General features: G+C 58.1%; 1 protein-coding gene across 1 annotated transcript; it reads left to right on the top strand.

The window, feature by feature from the left end:
- The first annotated feature begins 12,694 nt into the window (after window positions 1-12,694).
- TSC22D3 (TSC22 domain family member 3) lies at window positions 12,695-15,237 on the top strand. The gene is made up of 3 exons (XM_026072156.1): window positions 12,695-12,879; window positions 13,199-13,250; window positions 13,874-15,237. The coding sequence occupies exons 1-3, from the start codon at window positions 12,758-12,760 to the stop codon at window positions 14,117-14,119; spliced, it is 420 nt and encodes a 139-aa protein (XP_025927941.1). The 5' UTR covers window positions 12,695-12,757; the 3' UTR covers window positions 14,120-15,237.
- Window positions 15,238-24,167: the final 8,930 nt, after the last annotated feature.

Here is a 24,167-nt window from a genome sequence, read left to right as displayed (position 1 = left end):
GGTATCCTAGCCCTTGAACATTTCGCAGGCACTTGGTGCTTCCCCTGGCTAATGACATCCTGGCAGGTTTGGGGAGAGGATATTACATCTGGGGTGCGGTCAGATGGGGTGTAGCCCAGAGCCCAGTGTGCCAGGTCTCACAGGGCAGGGTACACCAACGCTCACAATGGCAGCACATCTCAGCATCATGGCAGCCTAGCCTCCTCCTGCTTGGCTGGGCCCCTCAGTCCTGCCCTGCAGCCCTTGACTATCCCTGCCTGGAGCTAACACAGTTGGGCCAATGGTCACAGAGCCATCGTGCTGGGTAGATGCAAGCCAAGCACCAGCCCGGGGGGCACCAAAGGGAAGCCCTCCAGTGAGTGTGCGGCCTCCAGCAGTGAGCAGGGAAAGATTCACCCAGAGTCCAGATTGTGACAGTGACCCAGATTCACAGCTCCAAGCTTTAACTCCAGTTCGCTGGGCATAAAGGGCTTGAAAGGCTTTTATTGTGATGGGCAGAACATCCTGTCCCCCTACTGAACAGTCCAAACAGCTTGCAAAGAGCAGCCTGGCACCTCCACTGCTCTTGGCGCTCTGGTGCCTGGGGAGACCGGAGCTGCTCTGTCACCAGCTGAGAATAGCCTCTAGCGCAGGCAGCGAGTGTGGCAGTCTGGCAGCCCTCCATGGTGCCACTACAGGCAGATCTCAGCATTCTGTGGCACTGTGAGAGACACCCTGTGGGCAAATCTGTGCCATGCCTCAGGGGACAGTGTGTCCCAATCCTGGAGCATCCCAAGGCTGTCCAGTACTGTGGAGCTGGGCTGTGAACTGGGGCTGGGGCTGACCTGGTGGTGGAGGCTTTTACAGCTTATCCAGCATCTCAGCTCCTGCCAGGCACATGGCACAAATGTGGGTGCAATGGGCAATGCCTTCTCTGGCACACCATGCCCTTGAGTCCCCCCAAGCTGGTGGTAGGGCATTCCCATGGCAGTGAGACTAAGGTGCAGCTGCCCGCCAAGTGCCTGCAGGGTCCCTATGGCCTGCCAGACTGCTTGGAGGGGCCTGATTTCACCCAGCCACATTGCAGGCTGGTAGTTTCCAAACCGGACCCCTTGCAGGGCCTTTTGCGGAGCCAGAGGGGTTCAAGGCACACACCATACAGCCGCATATTGGCAGGACCTGGCAGCAGCTTGTGAGCACAGGGAATATGACCATGGCATGTGTATATGCATGGTGCCCATGCCATGATTTGGCTCACCCTGTGGGGCTGCCAAGGGGAGAGAGGTTCTGGGGGATCCAGCACTTGGGAAATGAGTGAAACCCCCATTTGTGGAGCACAGAGAATACCCCGGTGTTTGTGGTGGGGTGATGTGTGGCTGGGTGTGTGTGGGTGAAGGCCAGAGAGGTATTAAAGGCTGCAATCTGTCCCAGATCCAGGGTTTGTGGATGAGCGCCAAGTTATATTTATCCAGGCGCTGCACATTGCTGGCTTTCGGATAGGAGTTTGTCATACTCTGTCTGTGTATCTATCTATCTATATATATACATATATTTATTGGAGGGGATTTTGCTGCAGAATGACTCTGGTGGCAGATCTGAAGACCTGGGGCCCCGCTCTAGTCTGTGTCCTGCTGACCTCTCAGCCCCATGTTTGGGATGTGATCCAGTCCTCGCAGACCCCTTTCTGCAGCTCCTCTGGGGAAGGCAGTCCTGCCTGGGCTACAGTGGTGTGGCCAGTGCAACACTGGGAGGACAAAGCAATTTTTTTCCATGGCTCAGCCATTCCCACGGCCTCATGTGAAACCATTCTAGTGATAACCCTGCAGCCCTGAGCAGAACTGCTTTGGGCTGTTCGAAGGCTGGGGATAGGCTCAGGCCATTCCCCAAGCACTGGCATGTGCCAGGTCACAGCTGGTGGCCCAGACTGGACACATGGAGGGCCACAGCAGAGCTGCAGGTACACGTCCTGCCGACAGCTTATTGTCTTTCATGTTGTTATTGTTCTGAAATGTCAGCGAGGCAATGATTTTAACGAAGTGTCCTCGGTTCAAAATGCCCGGGATTCTTTGCAAAGGCCAAGCGGGGTATTAATAACAGGCTCAGCTGAAACTTTGCAGCTCCAGCGCACGTCCTTGCCTGACCTTCTCCAGAGCAGCTTGTTTGTGCGTCGGCGGAGCAGCGGCCTCTCGGCTCCTCTCCCATTCCTGAGCCCCAACAAGGTTGTGCCTGGCTGAGCTTCACACACTCTGACGTGCCACAGGGCCTGGCCATCTGGCAGAGCTCTGGGGAAGGGGCTTTCAGGGGCTGATGAAGCTCCCTCCAGCACTGAGCATCCCCATCTGCCCAGGCAGGAGAGGGCAAAGCCCAAGTGCCTTTGAGAGAGGAAGGGGAAGTATTCAGGGGCTTGCTGGAATGCCAGCTAGCATGGCTAGCTTTTGGTGTATGGGCACAGGATGTCGATGTGCTGCTATCTCCCAGTTTCCCAGCCTCTGTTCTCTCATTACATAACAAACTGCTCTCCAATTAGAGGGCTGGACACTCCCCGCACACCGCAGGGCAGCAGCTGCCAGCACCAAGCGTGTCTGCACGGTCCACTCCCTCCTGTGAGATGGCCCAGAGGTTTCCTTCCACGGATGCCAGAGGCCCTGCCTTGGAATTCCTCTCTCCGTGAGCATCCGCCATAGGAAACACATGGTCTGAGAAGTGTCCCTCTGTCCCTTGAGAGCTGGAAGACTGCTCTGCCTGCCTTTCCCATCCTGCCCCGTGTTCCCAGGCAGGCTCAGAGCTTGGCTGGCCTGGCTGTGAACAGACCCCAGCAACTTGGGGAATGGCACAAGCCAGAGGAGAGACGGAGTCTTGGGCTGCTGTGTGGGGTCCTGGGGGCTCCTGCCTTGCAAAGAGGTGCCTGTCCTGCAGGACACATACCCATCCTTGTTGCAGAGTCATCCCAAGCAGAGGTGCATGCTCTGCCTTGCAGGTTGGTGATCTCGGGAAGAGTTGGCTCTGTGCCAGCAAGGAGGCTCTGGGAGGGCAGTGCCAGGGCTGGCATCTCCCCTGCCCACAGTGCTCTCTGGGGCTCAGGGGCATTGCATAGCTCTGGCACTGTGGATGGTTGCTTTGGCGTCACAGCTGTGTCTGCTCTTTCCCTGGTTCCATAGCTGTTCAGTCAAATAGTGCTCCCAGCTAGTCGGGATGGTGCCCACTCTCTAGAGCGGGATCAAAATCAGACCAGAAGAGGGCTATAAAATAAAGGCTGGCCTGAAGTTCACTGTCTCACCTGTAACAAGATCTGCAGGGCAGGGGTAACCAAAGAAGGTGATAACACGTGGTCAAGCTATGGGACTCCTTGATACTCTTTGAAATGCTTACTGCCTGGACAGATTTGTGCATGAAAACTCAACTAAGGGCTGTTTAATCAACCCATCTTCCTTGGGGCTGGGCATCCCTGACCTGCTGGAGGCTGGGAGCATGTCCTGGGGGTGACTGTGCTCTCCCCCCACTGCTGGGCACAATTCTTGTGGGAACCCCTCTGGGTTGATGGCTGGGCTCTGCCTTACTGGCATGTGTCCCTCTAGGTGGCTGTGGTTGTAAGACCCTGGCATGAGCATGGTGCATAGGCAGAAGAGCTTTGGGGTGGCAAGGTTTGTTGCATATCCCCTTGGCATGATGCATACTGTCCCAGCACACTGACACAGCACTGGCTGCGCCATTTCTGCCCAAGCTGTGGCAGGCATCTGTGTGGTGCTGTTGTTGCCCAAAAACAGGCAAGGCATGAGACTAGGTTGCACAGTTCAGTGCCAGCAATAAGCAGATCAGTCTTTTTTTCTCTTCCCTTCTCACCCCAGCGTGCAGTGTACTGGGGAAGCCATGGCTTCGAGGACTTCCTATTTACAGCATGCATGACAGTTAAGCTGGTGGGGTAGTGCCACAGGAAGGCCTCTGTTGGGGCCGCACCAATTCTGATCACCCCTCCCCACACTGCCCAGGGCTGGAGTTTGGGCAGCTGCTCCTGGGGTGCTTTGGGGGACAGGGGCATGGGAGAAAGAAGGGGGCCAGTGACAATGTTAGAGAGAGAAAGGAAAATTGCAGCTCTCAGCAGGCCAGCGCTGGGGTGTGCACTCACATGCCAGAAAACACAGAACTGGGAGTACTGCCAAGTACCTTTATCAGAGGAAGCAGGCCGCCCAACAGCTGGACATGGGAGCCTGCCAGCTGCCTCCCTCCTCCCGCCCCACAGCTTCTCCAGCTCAACAGGTTGGAGGAGTCCCTGTGCCGCAATCTGTGCCAGTGTCTCACAACCCTGTATGGGTGGCGGTGGTTAGGAGGTGGCAAGTCCCCTGCCCACAGCTGCCAGCACTCCCTGTGTCACCGTGGCCCGCAGGAGCTCTTACTGGCTCAGTCGCTGTGTGGCGGTGGCAAAGGGAGTGGGGAGATGACAGGTTCTGCATCTGCCTTCCCCCATTGCAAACCCTCCCCAGGCTTCCAGGGTGTTGCAAAGGCCATGACTGCACTGTGCTGCTCTCCCCATTGCTCTGGGTCTCCTGACCCTTGCCAGCCAGTGGGCCTCGGCTAGGTCTGGCAATGCCAGCAGCACCAGGGGCTTGGATACCTGCCTGAACACTTACAGGAGGTGTACCCAGCAGAGACTGCCTTCTGCTCTAGAGCACAGATGCCCTGGGTTGAGGGGTTTATGAGCCCTCCAATGCTATGGTGGGCACAAACCAGGTCCCCATGTCATGGGACTCCTGGCTGCATGGGGCAGTTACTGGTCATGCACAGCTCCTGGAAAGAGAGAGTGGAGCCATCGGTAGTGCCAAGTCTGCAGTAAACAGCTTGGCTGGGACACACCGGTCCTCAGGACAAGGAAACAAGAGCTGGCCAACTGGCTTTGTGCTGGCGCTTGGTGTGCTCCAGCATCCAGCAGCTCTGGGCCTGCAGCGCCAGCTACGAGCACAGCAGCCCCATGCCAGTGCTGCAGGGCAGGCAGGAGGGCATGCTGGAGGCTCCAGGCCCCTGGGAGCAGGACTGCTAAGTGGGACAGCAGATGACACCCTCCTGGGGACACAGCTGCCCACTTGCCTATGAGCTGGCCCCTGTCATCACCTCTTCCTCCCCATCACCAGGCAGGATGGGGCTCCACACTGACATGCCCTGCACCCAGCCCTTCCCACATCTGATCTCACAAGCTCCAGCTGTCACCGGTGTCCCCAGCCACCCCTCCCTCAGCTCCTCCATGGTACAGCTGGTTCTAGCACTGGCATCCTCAGTCCCCTTGGCCAGCAAGGCCATGGCTGCAGAATTTCAGGCTATCAATGGCAGAGTTTTCTTAGCTGCCTGTTTGCAGGCTGTGGCTTTTGCTTTCCCCCCTGCTCTGACCCTTTAAGCCAGAGATCTTGCTTTGCTGAGCAGCCTGGGCAGCTTTGGCTCTGTGCCTTTCCCGTATTGCTCTCCAGTGTCTTGGAGGCCAGGCAATAAACATTTCCCACGCCTCGGACCCTCTGAAGGGCCTTCCTCCCATTGAACTGAGTCCTTGGAAGAGAGCAAGCTAGAAATGCTGCCATGAAGCAGCTAAAAGGGCCTTGAGCTGGGGGGGGGGGGGGGGGCGTGGAGAGCACAGGCTGGGGAGAGGTGACTCCTGCTTGCATCACGTGCCATTCCTCCAGCTCTATTTCCAGAGCTGCCCACCCCAGAGCCGAATGAACATGGGCATCCTTTGGCATGTGGCACCGCAGTACCCAGCACAGGTTCAATGCGGGAAGCCTAGTGTGACGGCACATCTCGTCTCTGCCCCCTTGAGCCTTGGCTGTGGATGGCTCAGCCTCCCCTCACCTGCCTAGTCCATGGGCACTGGGACGCGTGTCCCAGCCTGCAACCCTTTGGGGCTGAGCCCACACTGTAGGTGTGGGGCTCCAAGAGGAGAGAGGGCTGGTCCCAGCCTCGAAGGAGCATGTAACAGGGGCTGTATTATCCCTTGCTCTGTCCACGGCGTGTGCCTGCATCCTTACCTAACAGGCAGGCTTAACCCTTCAGCAGCTGCAACCCAGCTGTGTTCATGCCTCTGCATCTTATTAGGAATGGGGAAGGAGTTGTCACTAAACATCACTGCCCCAGCAATTGGGGCTGGCATCTTTGGGGCTGAGGTACAGCACTGTGCGTGTGCCTGTTAAGGAGTTGCTAGTAGCTTTGGGGTTTCCTGCAGGCCCGGCTGCTGGGGAAGGAGCAAGCAGTTGGTGCCACCTCCTCTCATAGCTGCTCCATTACAACCCCCTTTCTTTTTTCCCCCCGGAGAGTGCAACAATGAGTATCACAATTGCACTGCATAGTAGGTGCTGTTATTGTTCCCAAAATAACCGCAGGCACAAGCTGGGGCCTTGTCTGAAAAAACTCCCTTTGCTGTACACATGAGGCAAGATGCCGTGCTGCTGCCTCAGGGATGTGGCTCACACCTCTGGACTCCCTCACCCAGCCTGCTGTGAGGTGCCCATCACAATGGCCTCAGGTGTCGTTGGGCAGCACCAGGTCCACAGCCTCCTGCTCCTTAGGAAATGAAAGGGAGACATTGCTCACCCTGCTCTGCTGATGCCTGGCTCCGGAGGCGCACAAGGGGGGTGGTGGGAGAGGAAGCTGATCCCAGCAGCCCTGCTGGAGTGGGGCCAGCATACTGGGAAGACTGTCTGCCGGGGCCACAGGGGGCTGGGAAAGGGCCCCTCACCGCTCGGGGCGCAGCTGGAGTCCTGCGCAGGACTTGTTGCACATGCTGCCGGTGGCCCCTTTCCTGCCCCTGATCCATTCCTTTTCGGCTCATCAGTGGGGTGTTGCTGGTCCTATTCCGGATGTGCAGTGGAGTCTAGTGGTGAAAGCAGGAGAGCTGGGGGCCAGGACTCTTGGAGTCTGGTCCTAGTTCTGACGCTAACTCTGGGTCCCAGGAGAAGTGGCCTTCCCTCATCTTCCACCCTATGCTTCAGTGTCCTCCTCTGTAAACTGCTCAGACAGATTCCAGCCATGCAGCCTGGGGGCCTGGCAGAGAGCTGTGAGCTGCTGCTCTTGCCACTGGACTGTGGTGTGGAGCCACGGAGGCAGCTGGGCTGGACCAGTAAAGCCTCATGGATTGGGGGGGGTCCCTTCCTCCTGCATGAAGTGATGCCTGGGCTGCCCACACCCTGCATCCTGACACTGTGCATGCACGTGTGTGTGTCTGTGTGATTCATGAGTCAGGGCGATGTGTGTGTATGTGGGAGGGAGGAAGCATTTGCAATGCATATGCAGGATGCACCTGCGTGCATGCAGGAGGTGTGTGCATGTGTATGCATGCAGGTACATGCATATGCATGCAGAGTGCATGTGTATGAATGTGCAGGGTGCATGCCCATGTGGGCTTCAAAGTGCACATGTGTGCATGCAAGGTGCATGTGTACATGTGTGTGTGCATGCAGGGAGTGCATGTGTACACATGCTAGCTGCATGCATGTTGATGCAGAGTGCATACGTATGAGTGTTCAGGATGCATGCCCATGTGGGCTGGAAAGCATGTGCATGCAAGACACAGGTATGTGTGCATGTGTATGTATGGCTTGCAAGGTGTTCCCATGTTCGTGTGCATCTGTCGACATGTCTATGGGGTGCCTGCAGCAGAGGGGACATCCCTCAGGTGGATGTGCAGGTCAGGGGCATGTGTGGAGCTGTGGGGCAGCAGGCTACAGGTGCCCCTGTTGAGGCTGTGCCAGCAAGAGGAGGCAGTTCCTGCGCTGGCCTAGCATGCAGGAGGGACTTGCCCCCAGCCAGGAGCAGTGAATCACCCTCACAGCAGGTGGAAAGCTGGCTGGATGGGTTGGGGAGTCAATGAGGCCCATGGAGAAGCAGAACTGTGTGAGCATGCAGGCTCATGGGCTCCTACCAGGGTTTCCTGTGGCGCTGTGTGGAGCCCACCAGAAGTGTCAGGAAGGGGGCACTGGAAGCAATCACTGAATGTCCCCTGGCCTCCTTGGAGGTCTCACTCATAAGATGGGTCCTTGGATACCTCCAAAAGGTGTCCTTCTAGGAGGGACAGGAGAAGGGGATGGAGTGTGCTGGCTGCATCCCCAAATAGCCAGGGCAGTAGTCCTCTGGTTCCTGCTGTGTCACACATTCAAGTGTGTTGTAGGGGAGAGAAGAGCATCGTGCAACTGTATCCCAAAATAGCATCCCTCACCTGGATGTCTCATAGAGGAGAGCAGCATCCTCCCCAATCTTACAGCTGGGAAACCCAAGCCACAGGGCAGTGACAGCCATGCCCATGGGCAGCTGACGGGGCAATGACAGAGCTGGGAAACACCCCAGCTCCCTCACTCTCGGGCCACTTGCTCTTTCCACTAGATGCCACTGCCAGTGAGGGATTTCAGATCATGGAAGTTCATGCCAAGTGCCTTTGCCCTGATCCCAGTGTCTCTGCTGAGACAAGGGCTGTGCAGATCGAATCCTACTGCCTCTCCACAGGGCTGAGCCAGACAAAGGCCCAGCAGGGCTTCCTTTCAATCCCAACACCGTGCATTGATATGCTTGCTGACTGGGCTGACTGCCCTCCTAGAGCTGGGCAGAGCCCAGGAGGGACAGCAGAGAAGTAATTTACTTATCTCTTTATTTTTGCAATGGTCCCAGCCCCGAGGGAAAAATATTTGAGGTGGCAGAGCTGAACCAGTTTCTTCTCAAAATGCTGCACTGCCATGTTTCCCTCTTTCACTCCAGTGGCCTTGGAAATAGCAGGCTTCTTCCCAGCGCTTGATGTTCAGGTGCAGTGTCAGGAAGGGACTGGGAAGGGCTCGGGATTCCCTGAGTAGTGCCGGGGCTGGTGAGCACCCATCAAGACTTGTAATAGTTTAGGGCTTTCTTTTGGGAAGGGGCCTGGACCAGGTCTTGGAGTACTCTGCAGTGGGAATGTGTCTGCAGCATGGAAATAGAGAAGTGGGGAAACTGAGGCCCAGTTGTCAGTGCTAGAGGCAGACTGGTGTCTGCCCACCGTCTCTCCCCAGGGCACTGCCCCTGCCTACCTCTCTGCAGGAGACGGAAGGTGGCACAGCTGATGACATGCCAGACCATAACACCCCAGCCAGCTGACTCTCATGGTAGAGCTGGGAAGGAGCAGTGGACAAGGTCCTCATTATAACAAGGATTTTTCTAGTTTACTTAGAAGGGGTCTCCCAAAGCAGCCAGACACTCATGGGAATGGGAACTGGGTTGGCACACAGTGGAGGAGGAACCCAACTGGCATTGCAGAGTAGTGAAGGTGACCCAGCATCCCACATCCTGCCCCATGGGGTGCCCTTCAAGGTGCCTATTTGTGATGAGAATGGCACAAACTCATCCTGACAAACCCCGTCCTGCTGCAGCGCCGGTGACATAGGCATGGGGCTCAAGGGACAAGGGCTAGGACAGGACTTGGGTGAGGCAGCCACAGAGTTGGAACACGTGAGAATGAGACTGCCTTAGTACAGGCTGGGAAATGCCCCCCCCTTCTTTTCTCACCTCCCAAAAACAAGATAGGATCCTTCTTTGAACTGTGATGGGAAACCGAGTCCCAGAGTAGGTATGTGGCCAGCCTGGGGCCATGGATAGAGCTAGGAGGAGCACATCCCAGTGCAGGGCTTATTCTTGCAGCTCAGTTGGGGCTCTCTTGGCTTCTGCCCTTGGCGTGGGCGCCCTGGGATGCCACAGCCAAGGGGGAGAGGGTCCAGCTGTGCCTGGTGTCTGGGGGCTGTCACCCTGCCCACCAGCGGGCACCCTGGGAACAAGCGTGCACAGAGCGGCTTTCATCTGCCTGTGGAGGGGGGGGCCGGCCACCCGTTCCCGGCTCGGCACCCACACGGCTCGGGGTGGCACACTGTCCTGCCGGGCCCTGAAAGGACTGATTCAGTGTGGCTGAGGTCATCCGCCTGGTGTGTTTACCCCATGCTCGTGTCCCCTCCCTGCCCTGCAGCCGCTGCTGCCGGGGATGTGGTCAGCACCCAGGCCGTCCCTGCCACCTGGCTGGGCCGGGGGGCCGTGGCTGCAGGCAGAGCTGGCATCGCTCACCAGGGCACTGGGCTGCAGCAGGGAGAGGAGAGGGACCGAAGAGGGGTCGCAGGCACCAGCATGGCCTTCCAGCCGCCGTACTCCCCAAGCCTCTTCAAGAGGAGGGACCGGTGAGTAGGGCCTGGCCCATGGACAGGGAGGGGGGACACATGCCAGGCCTCAGTGCAGCAGCAGAGCTGCAGGGACAAGCTCCTGCCTGGTCCCTTTGGCATCAGCCTCCTTGCTCAGCCCCCTGCCCGGCAGTTTTGCACAGACAAGGCCTGCGCTGGCGAGGAGGAAGGTGCGTTATTCCCCATGCAGACGGAGGGAGGAAAGGGTCCTGGGTGGTGGAAGGTGCTTCCCTGCAAAGCGGGACAGGCTTCCATCGCCATCTCAAACCTGTGTTTCTGGGGGGGTCCTGAACGTGCCTGGCTGCACAGAACTCCTTGCCCAGCCAAGGTGCACATGCAGGGCAATGTCCCACGAAGAGTCCTTCACTGCTCAGGAAACCTGGATCCTCATCCTGCCCTCAGAGGCAGTGTAAGACATCATATAGAGCAGATGCCCTGCCAGCTTGCTCTGCGGCAAGTCATTTTGCTGCACCGTGCCTCTGTTTCCCTTTCTAGTGGGCAAATATCCCTCTTCCCACTCTCAGCCCTTTTCCTGAGGAAGGGGCATGGGAGCAAGAGGCACCATGCTTGTTTTGTGCCCTGCAGCCTGCGACGGTGCCAAGAAAGGCAGAGATAGTGCCGCTGGCTCGCCTTCTCGGGTGGTTCTCCATGCTGGCACAGACCAACCGGGTGCTGGGCACCTTTGGCATCGGGGACAATCCCAGATTCTGGGGTTTCAGGGTCCTTGGCAGCCCATAAACATCTCTGGGGTGGCACTTGCCTCTGCCAGAGCTAACACTTTTGCTGGGTTAGCTTTTTCCCTAACACAAGGTGCATGGGGATAACTGTGACACTGGGCATGTCAGGCTGCAAGCCCCACTGCTGGGGTCTGAGCCCTTCTGCTTGAAATGCCCTTGCATCTCTCAGCTCAGGACTGCCTGCCAGCCCCAGGGTGGTGGGAAAGGACATCTCGGGCACAGGGAGGTGGCCGGCTGCCACAGTAATGCAGCCAGGCGGCTGGTGAGCTTCCTTCCCAGGAAGGCACCAGCTCCTGCATCCCAGCAAGGGAAGGGAAATCTCTCTGGCTGCTCTGCTTCCTCTGAGACTGTGCCCTGGCGTGGGCTTTCCTCCAGGATGTCTGAGTGCTGGGAGACGGCTGAATTTGGCATCACCTCCTGTCATGGCTTGTTAACACAGACCAGGCTCTGCAGGGCTCCAGTCAGAGATAGGGGGCACCAGCAGGGATGCAGCCTGGGTGCTGAGCAAAGTCCTGTGGGGTCCAGAGGGCAGAGATAAGGCTCGGAGCTGGCGGGGCAGGCTGGGGAGGACATCCGAGGGCTGGGAGAATGTTGCCTGTGGTCGGCAATGCCAAATCCAGCCCCCACCATGTCACCAGGGGCATTCTGGAGGGCTTGGCTGAGTCCCACTGAGGGGATGGAGGAGATGCGCTCGCCTTGTTTGTTCCTGAGAGTTGCCCTGTGGGTGCGGGGAAGAGGTCCCCTGATGCAGCACCGCCTCTGACCGCCGGGAGGCGGCCTCCTCCGGCTGCGAGGCTGCTGGAGGCGAGGCTCAAAACATGTTTTGGTAGAGGGTTATGTAAGGTTTGAGCGGGCGGGGTTTGCAGCGCCGGGGGCGGCCCGGGCGCCGCCGTGGCCCAGGAGCTGTTTGCACGCTGATTGCGGGCCTTTCTTTCGTTTTGCACACCGATTTTTGTTTTGCACAGCGATTGCTTTTCCTTTTTCTTTTGCACGAATCTTTGCAACCACGTCAAGGTCCTGCTGCCCGGGGTCCCCTGCGGCACACGCACAGACACCCCGAATGCAAGACCCCGACAAGGCTGTTTTCCTCCTTTTCTCCATCCCTAAATGGCAGCCAGAAGAGTTGCCTTGAAGGCTGTAGTGGGGTGGCAGCAGCCGAAACACCTTGCCCCTTGCAAGCTCGGATATGTGGGGGTTGCACAGCAACTGGGGTGCAGAGGAATGTGAGGTGTGCAGGGACCAGGTGGGCTGCAGAGGAATGGGGGGGGGCGGGGAATAGATGGGGTGCAGAGGAGTGTAGGGGCAGCGGGCTGGGAATGGATGGGGTGCCAGGACTCAGGGTGCAGAAGAGCAGAGGTGCAGGACTGGGTGCAGAGGTGTGCAGCTCGGGAGTGCAGAGTCACAAGAGCGCGGTGTTGCGGTGCAGGGGTGCAGGACTGGGGTGCTGAGGCCCGGGGCTGCAGGGCCAGAGCGCAGAGGCACAGGGGTGCTGAGCCAGGCTGCAGGGGCGGTGAGCTGGGGTGCAGCGGTGCTATATGGGGGTGCAACCCCGAGGTGCAGAAGTGCTGCACTGGGGTGCAGGGGTGCCGTACTGGGATGCTGTGCCGGGTTTGGGGTCGCTGCACTGCAGAGCAGGGCTGCAGACGGGGGTGCCGGGGTGCCGCTCTGCGGTACTGCCCCGGGGGCAGCGGTGCGGCGCTGGCGGCCCGGGTGCAACGCCGCCTCGGGGTGCCGCGGCGGGGAGGGCGGCGGCGGTGGCGGCGGGGCCGGCTCGGCCCGGCCCCCGGTGACGCCGCGTGACGCGCGGCCGCCATATAGCGGGCGGCGGCGGCAGGGAGCCGCAGTGCGCCGCGCCCCGTCCTCCGCGCTCCCGCCGCCGCCGCAGCCATGAGCACCGGCATGTACCAGTCCCCCATGGAGGTGGCTGTCTACCAGCTCCACAACTTCTCCATCTCTTTCTTCTCCTCCCTGCTCGGGGGGGACGTGGTCTCCGTGAAGCTCGACAACAGGTAGGGGCAGCCCCGGTGCCAGCCGCCCCGCCGCTCTCCGCCGCCGTCGGGGCCCGGGGGTGGCTGTGGGCATTGCCGCCTCCCCCCCCCGCGGTCGGGGGGACCCAGCGCGTTGTCCTCGGTGAAGGGGGGGGATTTGGTTCCTTGCTGCCCCCGGTGCATTGCGGCCCGAGGGAGGGTGAAGATCGGTGCATTGGTCCCCGGGGTAGCCCGGTACATTAATCTCGGCGGGGGGGGGGGGCAGTGCATAACTGCCCTGGGAAGCGAGGCGGGCTCTGGGACTCGCTGCTAACCGCGCTGCCTCTCCGCTCTCTTCCAGCGCCTCCGGAGCCAGCGTGGTGGCCATCGATAACAAGATCGAGCAGGCAATGGTGAGCCGCAGTGCTGCCTCCCACCCTGCTGCCCTAGCTCCGCGTCCCTGGGTGCTTGTGCTGTGGATCGCCGCTCCCCGGCGGTGCTGTGGCGTGGAGGGGGGGTTCCTGCTCCCCAGCCTGTTGCTGGCAGAGCGGCTCCTTTGTCTGCCTCCTGCAGCTGGCAGAGCTCATTGGCTCCGGCAGCGCCGCAGTGCGCAGGGAGCCCGCCGAGGGAGGGATGGCTAGGTGGTTGGGGGGATAGGATACCTGGGAAGGACCCTCTGGTGCTGTGGGATGTGGGGGCAGGCAGTGCCAGGTCCCAAGAACAGTAGGGAATTACAGCCTGCTGACCTGCTGAGGGGTGTTGTGGGGGACGGGAGGGAGAACGCCTCTGGAGGCACCGAGACCTAAGGGACAGGGGAAGCCTAAGGTTGCTTCTGGCCCTGGGCTGGCAGAGCCAAGCCCGGTGAGTGCAGAGCCCTGGCTGAGGAGCAAAGGGTGGGGTGGAGAGACCCAGCCTTTGAGAAGGCTCTTCACCCTGCTTGGCAAGAGGCTGGGGGACAGAGCCCTGCAGGGTAGGGTGGAAGCAGCCCTGAGGGTATAACCGTTGAGTGATTGGTCTGTTTGCTTGCCTCTTGCAGGATCTTGTGAAAAATCACCTGATGTATGCAGTGCGGGAGGAAGTGGAGGTCCTGAAAGAGCAGATCAAAGAACTGTTGGAGAAAAACTCCCAGCTGGAGCGAGAAAACAGCCTTCTGAAAACACTCGCCAGCCCCGAGCAGCTGGAGAAATTCCAGTCCCGGCTCCCCACAGAGGTGCTGTGCCCAGAGGAGCAGAGCCCAGGGGCGCCGGCCCCGGCTCAGGATGCCGGGGGCTCTGCGGTATAAGGTGGCTCTGTCCTTGGGGTGGGCAGAGCCACAGAACTCTTTCTACTTAATCTCCCGCCAAGTTGTTTCCGCCTTCATCTCACGGAGGACTGCCAAACCCTAGCACTAGCAGTAGTGCTGAGAGGTGCCCCCCAGGCAACCCCGTCCAGACAGTAGAGCCAGCTGCTGTCTCCTGCACGAAGATGCTCTTCTGCGAGGGAGACGCGGTGCTGCACCAGCAGCTGACCCCCCCCCCCCGTCCGACCTCCCCCTGTGTGCTGGGAGTAAATCTGTGGCCCGGCTGACCTGCCTTTCCTGGGCTCTGCTGAAACCTGGGAGTCTGTGACACACCGGCAGTGCCAGGTCGCCTTTGGCACATGCGTGGGAATACAAGGTTGGAAAAAGCGCACGCCAAGTCCCGTGCCTTTGCTGCACTGTGCAGTGGGGGGGTCTCTTTCTGGCAAAGACTGGTCTTGGAGGAAGACAGTTGTTTAGTGAGAGATACAGATTTGTCCCTCTAGCCAACCAGGAGCATGCTGGAACCAAAACCTGACTTTAAGCAGCACCAGTGTTGGCAGTTGTGGTATAGTGCATGGCTGTACACACATCAGTGTGGGGATTACAAGGAAAAGCTTGTTTTATTAGTTCAGGTATCTTCTGTAGACATATCTATATATAAACACACGTGAATACAGGTGAGCAGCGCCCACAAGGCCGTGGGATGCCATGTGGCCCTGCCCCTGGGGCCGATGTGCCCATCTCTGTACAGCTGGGGGATTCAAGTCAAGACTGGAATGGCACATGGCTGTAACTGGGTGGACAGTGCTGCAAGACTGCTCCCTGGCAGAGGGAGGGAAGGGTTTGCTCCTTCTCCTGTGCCGACTGAGGTGGGAGCCACAGGGCAGCTGCAGCAGCGGAAGCGTCTGGACTGAGCACTGGGCAGAGGCAACGGTGGCTGCGGGGCGTGCTCCAGCCCACGGGGCTCGGAGGGAGCGAGCCTGTGACTCCGGGCGCTGTGCCTCCCCCAGCCAGCTCTCTGGGAACTGACGGGACGTCCGCTTTGACGTCAGACTGTCAGAGCAATGACGCAGTTGTGTAAATCTAGGTAGAAATGGCAATAAACTCTACTTTTTTATACATATAGGCTCCTGGAGCTCTTTGTCCGTGGCTGGGAAGGGGCTGGCAAGGGGGGGTGGTTAGGGTCCAGGCAGGCAGTGTGGGTCCTGCGGAAGGTGTTGGCAGCCTGTGCCCCGCTCCTGGTCTTGGGGACAGATGCGCAGGGACAGCAGGGATGGGATGGCGCCAGCGGAGGAATTCCCTGCATGATGCAAACTGGTGCCTGGGTTATGTAAAGAGCTCGTGGGGGCAGGGCTGGCTCTGTTCCTCCCCCAGCAGCCTTGCTGGGTCCCCTGCTGGCTCTGCAGGGAGAGAAAGGGTGGCTGTGTGCTGCCTTCTCTGCCAGCTCCTTGGATTCAGGCAGTTGGGAAAATCCTGTGGCTCTTCACCTTCAGGGGCGCACCAGTTCCCCCTCTAGACTGCTCTGGCTGGGCCCAGAAGGGATTTCTAAGGCAAGAGCAGCCACTCCCTTCCCAGGATGCTGGGTGTGTGGTGGGAAAAGGTGCATTGATCCCACAGTTCCAGGCCAGTGCAGGCAGATTTTCTTCCCCTGTATCATGTCTGTGGCCAGAGCCACTTGCAGGGAGGGCTGGGTGGTGCTGGACAAGCAGAGAGGAGGCCCAAGAGCAGTGTGGCATGAGGGCACCAGCTAGCAGGGACAGAGAGCAGGGTGGGTGCCAGGGAGTGGGTTGCATTGGGACAGCTGGAAGTGGCTGAGCTGGGTTTGCTCTGGGGTATAGAGCTGCTCAAGAGCCAGGCAAGCAGATAGAGTACCCACCAACCCCTTTTCATCACCCTCTTCCCACAGCTGTGCTGAAGCCTTTGCCTTCCTGGCACCGTGTCCCCTCCCCCCCCAGTAGTACAGCTCCCACCAGTGCCACCTCAGCTGGCCTGCTGGGGAAGAGCTCCCAGCTCCCTCCTTCTACCTGCTCTTGGAGGGAATTGGGATGGTGCGTGGTTCCTGAGCAGGGTGCATTCCAGTCTGTGCCTGGCTTGCTCCCTATGCTCTGCCCAGGCTGTGCTGAGCCACGCTCATCTCCCTGCACAGCTCGGCACTTTCTCTGCTAGTTTTTCTGTGTCTCTTTGCAGCTCTCACTCTGGTTTTGCTCTATCCTTTTGAAACACAGGATGATGGGCAGTGCATGGGCCAGCCAGGCTCAACAGTGCTGGATGTAGGGTGAGGGTGTCCCAACCCTGCCCTGAAGAGCAGCCAGCTCCGGATTAAACCACGAGGGGCAGATGGAGCAGACAGCAACCTTCCCTCCACTTCTATGGATGCTGATGCCAACAAGGTGCTGTCTCTAAGGATGCTGGAGCTAGGTGGCTGTGACATCTGGGTGAGGGTTAAAGGCTACCAGCAGAGTCAGGAGGTGAGTGAGACACTGGCCACAAAGGTTTAGGATGGATGCTGTAGCCTGCACAGCCAGTCCCAGGGCAGCTGGTAGGTGGCTGCACCCTGAAGTTCAGCAATGCCTTTTCCCACTGCTTTAGGTCTCTGCCTTAGTGAGCGCGACTCAGCCCCAGCCCGGGGTGAGTCATAGGGGAGCCTCCTGCCGGGGTGCTGAGAACGGTTGGCTCCCTGGCAACACTGGGTAAACAGCAAAACACAGGCCCGTGCGGCTTTCAGGGGCCACACAGCTCGAAACTGTTTTGGGATGTCTACCCTCTTGCCGTGCTGTTGCAGAGTTGGGACCCAACCACAGCCTTGTGTAAGCAGCACTGTAGCTGGGCAGAAACAGCCCACTAGTGCAAGTGCTGAGCAGCACACACATGTGTGTTTTCTCTCCCTGCTGGGTGCATGCACCTGCGAGCACTCCCCCACCATGTACATACACATCCCTTGCACACACACACGTACACACACGCACACATGCATTGCAGCAAGCTGGGGGCACACATGCTTGCAGAGGGTTCCCAGCGCTGCCAGTCTCACTGCCAGGCCCAGCTGGAAAGACTATCTCCAGGAGGGCTGTATCCCAAGGGGAACTGGTTGGCCAATTAACTACACCGGGTGTTAGGGGAGCCCGCCGCATTTTGGGGCTCCCACTTGCTGGGAAATTGTCCACCTGCCCTTCTGCACCTCCCTGACTGGGAAGGTTTGGGCTGTAGCGACCAGCCCTGTTCCCTGACTGGCCTTGCTTTGCCCTGTGCCCTGGCTGCATCTGAGGGATGCAATGATGTCATTGTTTGGAATATGAAGTCCTGTTTGCCACCTCTCCCCATCCTCCATCCCCTCTGCGTGGCCCCTGGGATGTCCCACAGGCTTCGCATGCCTTGTGCAGGGGGAATGGGGGCACTCAGGTGGGCCCCACTCCTTCCCCACAGGGAGAGCAACAGCCCTCCCAAACCACTGCCTCCCACCACTGCTCCAGATAAGCTGTCCTCCTGAGCATGGGCTGAGCCTTTTCCTTTCCCCAAAGCGTGGTGTGACACGGCACCAGCCAATGGCACAGGGCAACCCAGGCAGAAACCCCTCCCTGTGGCGGGCACGCGCCACCGCTGGAAGCCACTGCTGGGCATTGCCGAGCCCAGCCCCAGCTGCACTGCCACAGTCGCTTTGGTGTAGCAGGAAAGCCTCTGGAGACACCCCATGCCCTTCCCAGGCCCTCCGGAGATGGAAAAAAACTATACCCCCCCCATCTCCCTGCTTCTTCTGGACATCATAGCCTCTTGGTCTGTGGCACAGGTCGTGGAGGGAGGCACCTACTGTGCAACACCCAAAATGTGATGAGGGAACCTCCCATCTAGCTGGGACTGAGCTATCCGGAGATCATGCCCACCCTTGGCTGCCCAGTTCCCTGGCTCTCTGTCCCTGCCAGCTCCTGGGCTTGGCAGTGTTAATTTGCTGGTGCTGCAAGGGTGCCAGTGCTGGTGAGCAGTCCATGCTAGTGCAGCACCAGCTGGTGGCATGCACGGAGTCCCCTGAAGGCAGACCACGGACACCAGCAGAAAGTGGGGGAAACCAAGCCAGGCCCTAAGACAAGGCTTGCTGGGTGCTGCAGCCCAGGACACGGCTGGGGGCTGCCCAGACCTCCACCCCAGCTCATTGCCCTGTGTCCTCCCCTTCCTGTATCCCCACCTCCCACATCGGCAGGTGAGCACCAGTTCCCCCACTACTACCACCACCATCAGAGAAGCTAGTTGAGTTTAAAACAACTCCCTTACCAATCTCCCCCCCCCCCCCGAGGGTTCCCAGCCTGCCCAAACCTGGCACAACAGTCGCTCAGCATTGCCATATCCTGACTGGTGTGCAAGAGGGCTTGGGGGGCCAGGGACAAGTCAAGCTGAGCAAGCTTTAGCAGGGACATGCGTGACTGCACCAGTCTGGGCAATAGAGGGTTAACACTTTCTTGTGGTCATCGCAGACTGCACCCACTTCCTGCTCCTCAGCAGCACCCAAAGGGTTAACGCACCACATCAGGAAGTTTCTAAGAAACGGTTTATTTGTAAAAAATGAGAAGCAGCTGCTGCCCTGAGTGGTGTTTTTCCAGGCGTGGCGTGATGCAGGCCCAGCCCAGGGCTCCCACATGACTATGTCCAGCTCTCCCTCCCACCAGCTGCACATGTCTCTCCATGAGGATGCTCACAGCCCTGTCTGGGGAACTGGCAAATCCTGCACCACCATCCCGGGGCAGGAACCAGCTCCTGGCATGGGCCTGGCATCCCAAACTGCTGCAAACAGGGCACCAGCAGGAGGGGGTACTATACACCCACTCCTTCCTTCTAGTTCCTGGGCCAAGGCACATCTGGGACAAGGAAGGGTCTCTCCCATCCTGCCAGGACAGTCTTATCCCCCAGGACTCCCTCCAGCCAGGTGCTTGGCCCAGCTCAGGGCATGTGGGGTCCCTGATGGAGAAAAGGGGTTAGTGGGTGACAGAGCTGTTGGCTTGTGAGTGCATGGGGGGGGGGGGCGGTGAGTGTAGCTGATGCTCAATGGAGTGTCCATAGGGCAAGGGGCTGCCTGGGAGAACGTGCAGTGTTGTGTGGGGTGAAAGCAAAAGGGTTTTGAGGTCCGCACAAAGGTCAGGTGTATGTCAGGGAACACCCCCTGCTCTGCAAGTTCCTGCTGTTCTCCACTGTGTTCTGAACACCAGGATCCCATCTGGGAAAATTTGGCTGCAGCCAAAGCAGACGGTCTTATGCAAGCGTCTCTCCCAGCTCCTCACGAACACAGTGTCCCAGCCCAGCCCCATGGGAACCTTGCAGATAAGTGAATGGCTGAGAGTTTCCATGTAGCCCAGAGATCCCAATCCCCTCGAGCATCCAGATCAGCTCACACCTCTAGCCCATGAGTCAGCCCATCTCCAGCTGTGTAGGACCTCTCACTGTCTCAGGAACCCTTTGGGAAGAGAAAGCTGTGCTAAGAAATGAAAGCTCCCACAGGAGAGCAGCGTATGAGTCATGGCTCCCAGATCTGAGCAAGGAACAGCTCAGTGTTGTGGACACCCATGTACCACTACTCATTGGCAGGCCCAGGACAGAGGGAATGAGAGCCGGCTGGAGCACGCACAAGGGGAACAAGGGCTGCCCAGTGATCATGGGGTCTGCCTGCATCATTCCGCTGAGAATGCAAACACAGGTGTTGCATCCCCTCCCCAGCTGAGCAAATGCCCCAAAGGAGAAATCAGAATGCAGGAGAGATCTGGCTGGAGGATGAACTAGCAGCAGGGCTGCACCTGGGGCACTGGCATTCATCCCCCCAGGATAACCTGGAGCAGGACAGACGGGGTGAGCAGAGGGGTTACTCCCCACTTGGGACTGACCCCGGGCCCAGGTGGTGCTGAGGGTTGGGAAGATGCTCCTAGCAGAAGGGAGCACAGCCATGAAGCTTTCTTCCCCTTCAGCTTCCCTCAGCCCCACCAAGCCCCACCACAGCCCAAAGGCCTCTCAGGACTCCATATCCAGCCCGCAACACTGGCATCTGTGGGGCAGCTGGTTCAGCGCTCCGCACCCTGCTAGGGATGGGACCTGGGGCTCGGAGTCTGCATGGGGACAGGGCTCAGATCAGTGCCTTCAAAACATCAGGGATAAGTCCTGCTGTCCTTTCTCACCCACCCAGTGGTTCTGACCCAACCTGCCTCCTCTTTGCAGCTGAGTGCTGGCATCTGTGATCATGAGCAGTACCCACCCTCTGCCTGGCCTCCTTTTCCTCTCCAGAGAGTGGTGTGAGCACTGTCAGACTATTCCTCCTGTGAGTCTGTGTGTGTCCTCTGAGGAAAGGGTGCCTCCTGGGCACTGCCAGGCTGCACTCGTACCTGCACTCATATCACAAGGGCTGTATATCACCAGATAGCACTCAGCTAGGGATGAGATTGGAGGGGCTACCTGGGAATCAGGATCAGGATCAGGCTCTGGCCTCAGGTCAAGGGAAGGGGAAGGCAGCTGTTCCTAGCACACACATGCCAGGACCAGTCGTTGGCAGAGCTGCTGGCAAGCTTGCCCATCACAGGTGCGCTGCAGCCATGCCCTTTGCCAGCTCTGCCTGCCCACAGGCACTGGCACCCATAGGATCCGGGTAGTGCCTCCCAACAGGGTACAGGGAGTCCTCGCAGAGAAGCTGTTGCTGTCACGGCATTTACTGTGTTGCCATTATACAACGTTGTATAACAGGGAACCAGCCCAGACATGTGCGCTCCCTGCCTCCCACAAGCACAGGGAGAACAGCTCCGGCTCAGGGAGACCCAGTCTGCCACCTAAATGAGCCCTTCCCGGAGTGGGACAGTGGCTTAGTTTGGCTTGTCATCCATCCACACACTCAGTCTCTCTGATGTGCTCCATGCTGCCCTAATAATGATGCTGGGATGGGACCCAGGCGTGCTGGCTTCCAGCTCCTGATCTCACTACCAGGACTTCTGGCCAGATAGTCCCCTAGAGAAACAACTACCTGTAGGCAGATCTTGAGACTGTTTTCTCCTTTGCCAGAGCTGGCCATCACCCCTGCAGCCCTGGCAATCACGCCCTGCCAGAGCAAGAGCTGAGCCTGCCCAGGAGGGAAGGTGTGATGTGCCACAGGGACAGGGGCTCCCCCAGCAGGCTCTGTGTGAGGGTGGGAGCTGTGGCTGGCAGTGTTCAGTTGGGTACGTTGTGTTCCATGGTGGTTTGTGGTCTCCGGCACTCTGCCTCAAACCCAGTCTACAGGCACTGCTGGCGTCAGGAAGTGAAATAAACACCAAGCGATCACCAAGGACACAACCTCAAGCAGCACTGGTGCTCCAGGCGTACAGGATGCACGGTGCACAAGTCTGAGACACCTCTTCCGACACTGCTCTGTTGCCTGGCCTTGGGCACATCACTTCTCTCCCTGCTTCACTAAGGACCGCTGGACAGAACAGGCAGAAGATTTCTCTTCTGGCCAGTTCTCTCTCTGCCCTTGTCTCTAGGCTTGGGCTTCATCCTTGCAATCTCATGGACCACAGGATTTTTCCTATTGGGAAAAAATGCCACAAACACCAACAAGGTTTGTGGCCTGTGGGCTGTTGCTGTATCCTCAATCTGTGGCCTAGTCAAATCTTACAGCCTGGTGAGACACTGGATCCAGCTGTCCCTAAAGATCCCTGCCACAGCTGCTGACCAAGGGATTGTCTGCAGACCAATAGGCTCCAACAGCTCACCCAGCACTGTTCACCCTCTGATCTGTCACCAGCAGCATTACTGTTACTCCATGCCACCTTTGCTTTCTCTTTCTGATGTTAATTTGTGCACTTTCCCAACCAGGAGCTCCTTGCACCTGTGGGCACACAGAAGCTAGTGGATCTGGTGTCCTGCTCAAACTGAGTTTCTCCAAAAAGTCCCATGGGCTGTGCATGTCACTGCCTCCCTCAAAGCACCTGGACTCCCTCCACCCCCTCATGGCCAATGGGCCCCAGAGATTGCTCCCTGCTGTGTAAAGTCCTTTTTTCTGGTTTAAACTGACCTCCTACTTATTTCATCAAGTGCCTCCTAGTTCTCATATAGTGAACCTTGCCTACGTCCTAACAACTCTCAAATTCTCCTCCCGTGCAGAGGACCCAGGATGCAGATGGAGCAAAACCACCCGGAAAAGAGAGTGCAGGAAAGAGGCAGTCAAGTCCTGCTGTGCCCGGAGTGGAGAGAGCTCACCCAGACGGCCAGCATGACACTGAGAGGGTGCACACGCCAGGAACTACAGGCACTGGCACATGGTCCTGTCCCTCCCTCAATGGCACCCTGGAGGGTCTCATTTCCCTCCAGCAATGCTGGTGGAGATGGTAAAGGAAGAGCAGAGTGCTCAACAGCTGCCCTGCATGCTCAGGACTGTGTTGCTCTTGCTCCCACTTTGTCCAGGAAGCTAGCATGGGGCTGGCTGCTTGGTGGGAGCCAGAAATTTGCACTGGTCCTAGCCTGCAGGCAGGAAGCCTTGTGTGAGCAGTCTTTGCCCAGCAGGGCCGTGACAGCAGGAGGGACGCAAAAACCTTGGGGCAGTTCTCTGGACCCCCACCAAAGGCTGAGAGTCACATGGGGGAGCCCCAGAGCACAGCATCCCATGCAGGGAGCCATGGCTCACGCACCACTTGCCAAAGCAATGGGCCAGGTGAGGAAGACTCTCTCCTTGCCTCCTGACTCCCATAGCATGGTGTTGTCTGTGCTTTGGTGAAGCGGTAGCACCAGTCATCCTTTTATGCCCAAACAATTGGAGAAAGGGGAGCCCAGAGAGAAGTGGTCTGCTTGCAGTCTGGTATGAGTCAGCGGTAGCCATCAAAATTTTTCCCTCCCAGAGGCAGCCCAGACTCCCCACAAGGTGGGGCACATGGAAAGCCAAGTTTTGTCCCCATGGTGGAGTGGCTTTGTGTTCTGGGGCAACCCTCTGGACAGGCACCTCCCAGAGATGGGACAGTGGCAAAAGCTGATACTGCACAACTGCAAAGGATTTCAGCTTCCCAGACACAAACAAGGTTGAACAGCCCCAAGGAGCTGAGCTTAAGAAAGGAACAGCAAGAGAGGAGAGGTCATTCTCACCTCAGTAGGGATGGAGATGGGGTTTGAGGATTGCCTTCAAGACAAGGAAGCCAAACAGTGGGAAGTGATGGCAACCAACAGCATCAATTACAACAGGAGCTGAGGAAGGTGAAGATCATCTGCGTTACATGGGAGGTTGAAGAGTGACACAATATACACAAACAACATGAGATTATTCCTGCCAACCCGACACAGAAGAGCCTGTGCCAAAGCTAGTGTGGCTGCTCTGCAAGGTTAATGGTATCTGTTGGAGGAGATAAGAATGCTGCTGAACAGTAAAATGTTCCCAAGAAAGTGAACTTCCTCATTCTTAATGAGAAAGGGAGATTCATTTAGAGTAAACAGCACCAGAACAGATCAATCAATTAGAAACAATAAGTCCTTAAAGCCAGACACAAACCTCAGGAACCCGGAAGGCTTTCATGTAGGAAGAGGCACACTCAGAGCAAACATTTCCACCCAGGGGACTGAAACATAATGAATGAGCAATGTGAGTTAAAGAAGGTGCTAGGGATTAGCCGGGATTTAGGGGCCTGAGGGACCTTGCCAATTTGGTTTAATTGATCATTAGAAACAGTATAATCACCAGGAAAATCGGTGTGGGAAATTCAGGCATCTAGGCTCTGGGAGCTTAGTAAACTGGTGCTTACAAGATGGCACGAGTCACCAAAGGATTGTCTCCATTGCAGAAGGTGGTGCAGACGTTCCTAAGCAAGAACTGCTTTGCTTGCCCTGCAAACCCCACCCAAGGGAACTAAGCGTGGCCCTGCTCTGGCAGTGGGGCCAACCACCCGGACTCTGTGCTTGCCTCAGACATGCTCTGCCAGGCAAATCTGCCCACCATGGTCAGATCCAGGAACAAAGTTTTGCCTGGACTGGAAAACAGCCCAGGGACAGACCTGACTGACACAGGCTGATTTTCATCCTGGTGAAGGCTCATATCTCCATCCTGTCCTTCCTAGTCCCTTTGTCCCACTTC

The sequence above is a fragment of the Apteryx rowi genome, unplaced genomic scaffold (genome assembly GCF_003343035.1).
Source record: "Apteryx rowi isolate R43461 unplaced genomic scaffold, aptRow1 scaffold_338, whole genome shotgun sequence".
Lineage (NCBI taxonomy): Eukaryota > Metazoa > Chordata > Aves > Apterygiformes > Apterygidae > Apteryx > Apteryx rowi.
This window is presented reverse-complemented; position numbering and strand designations above follow the sequence as displayed.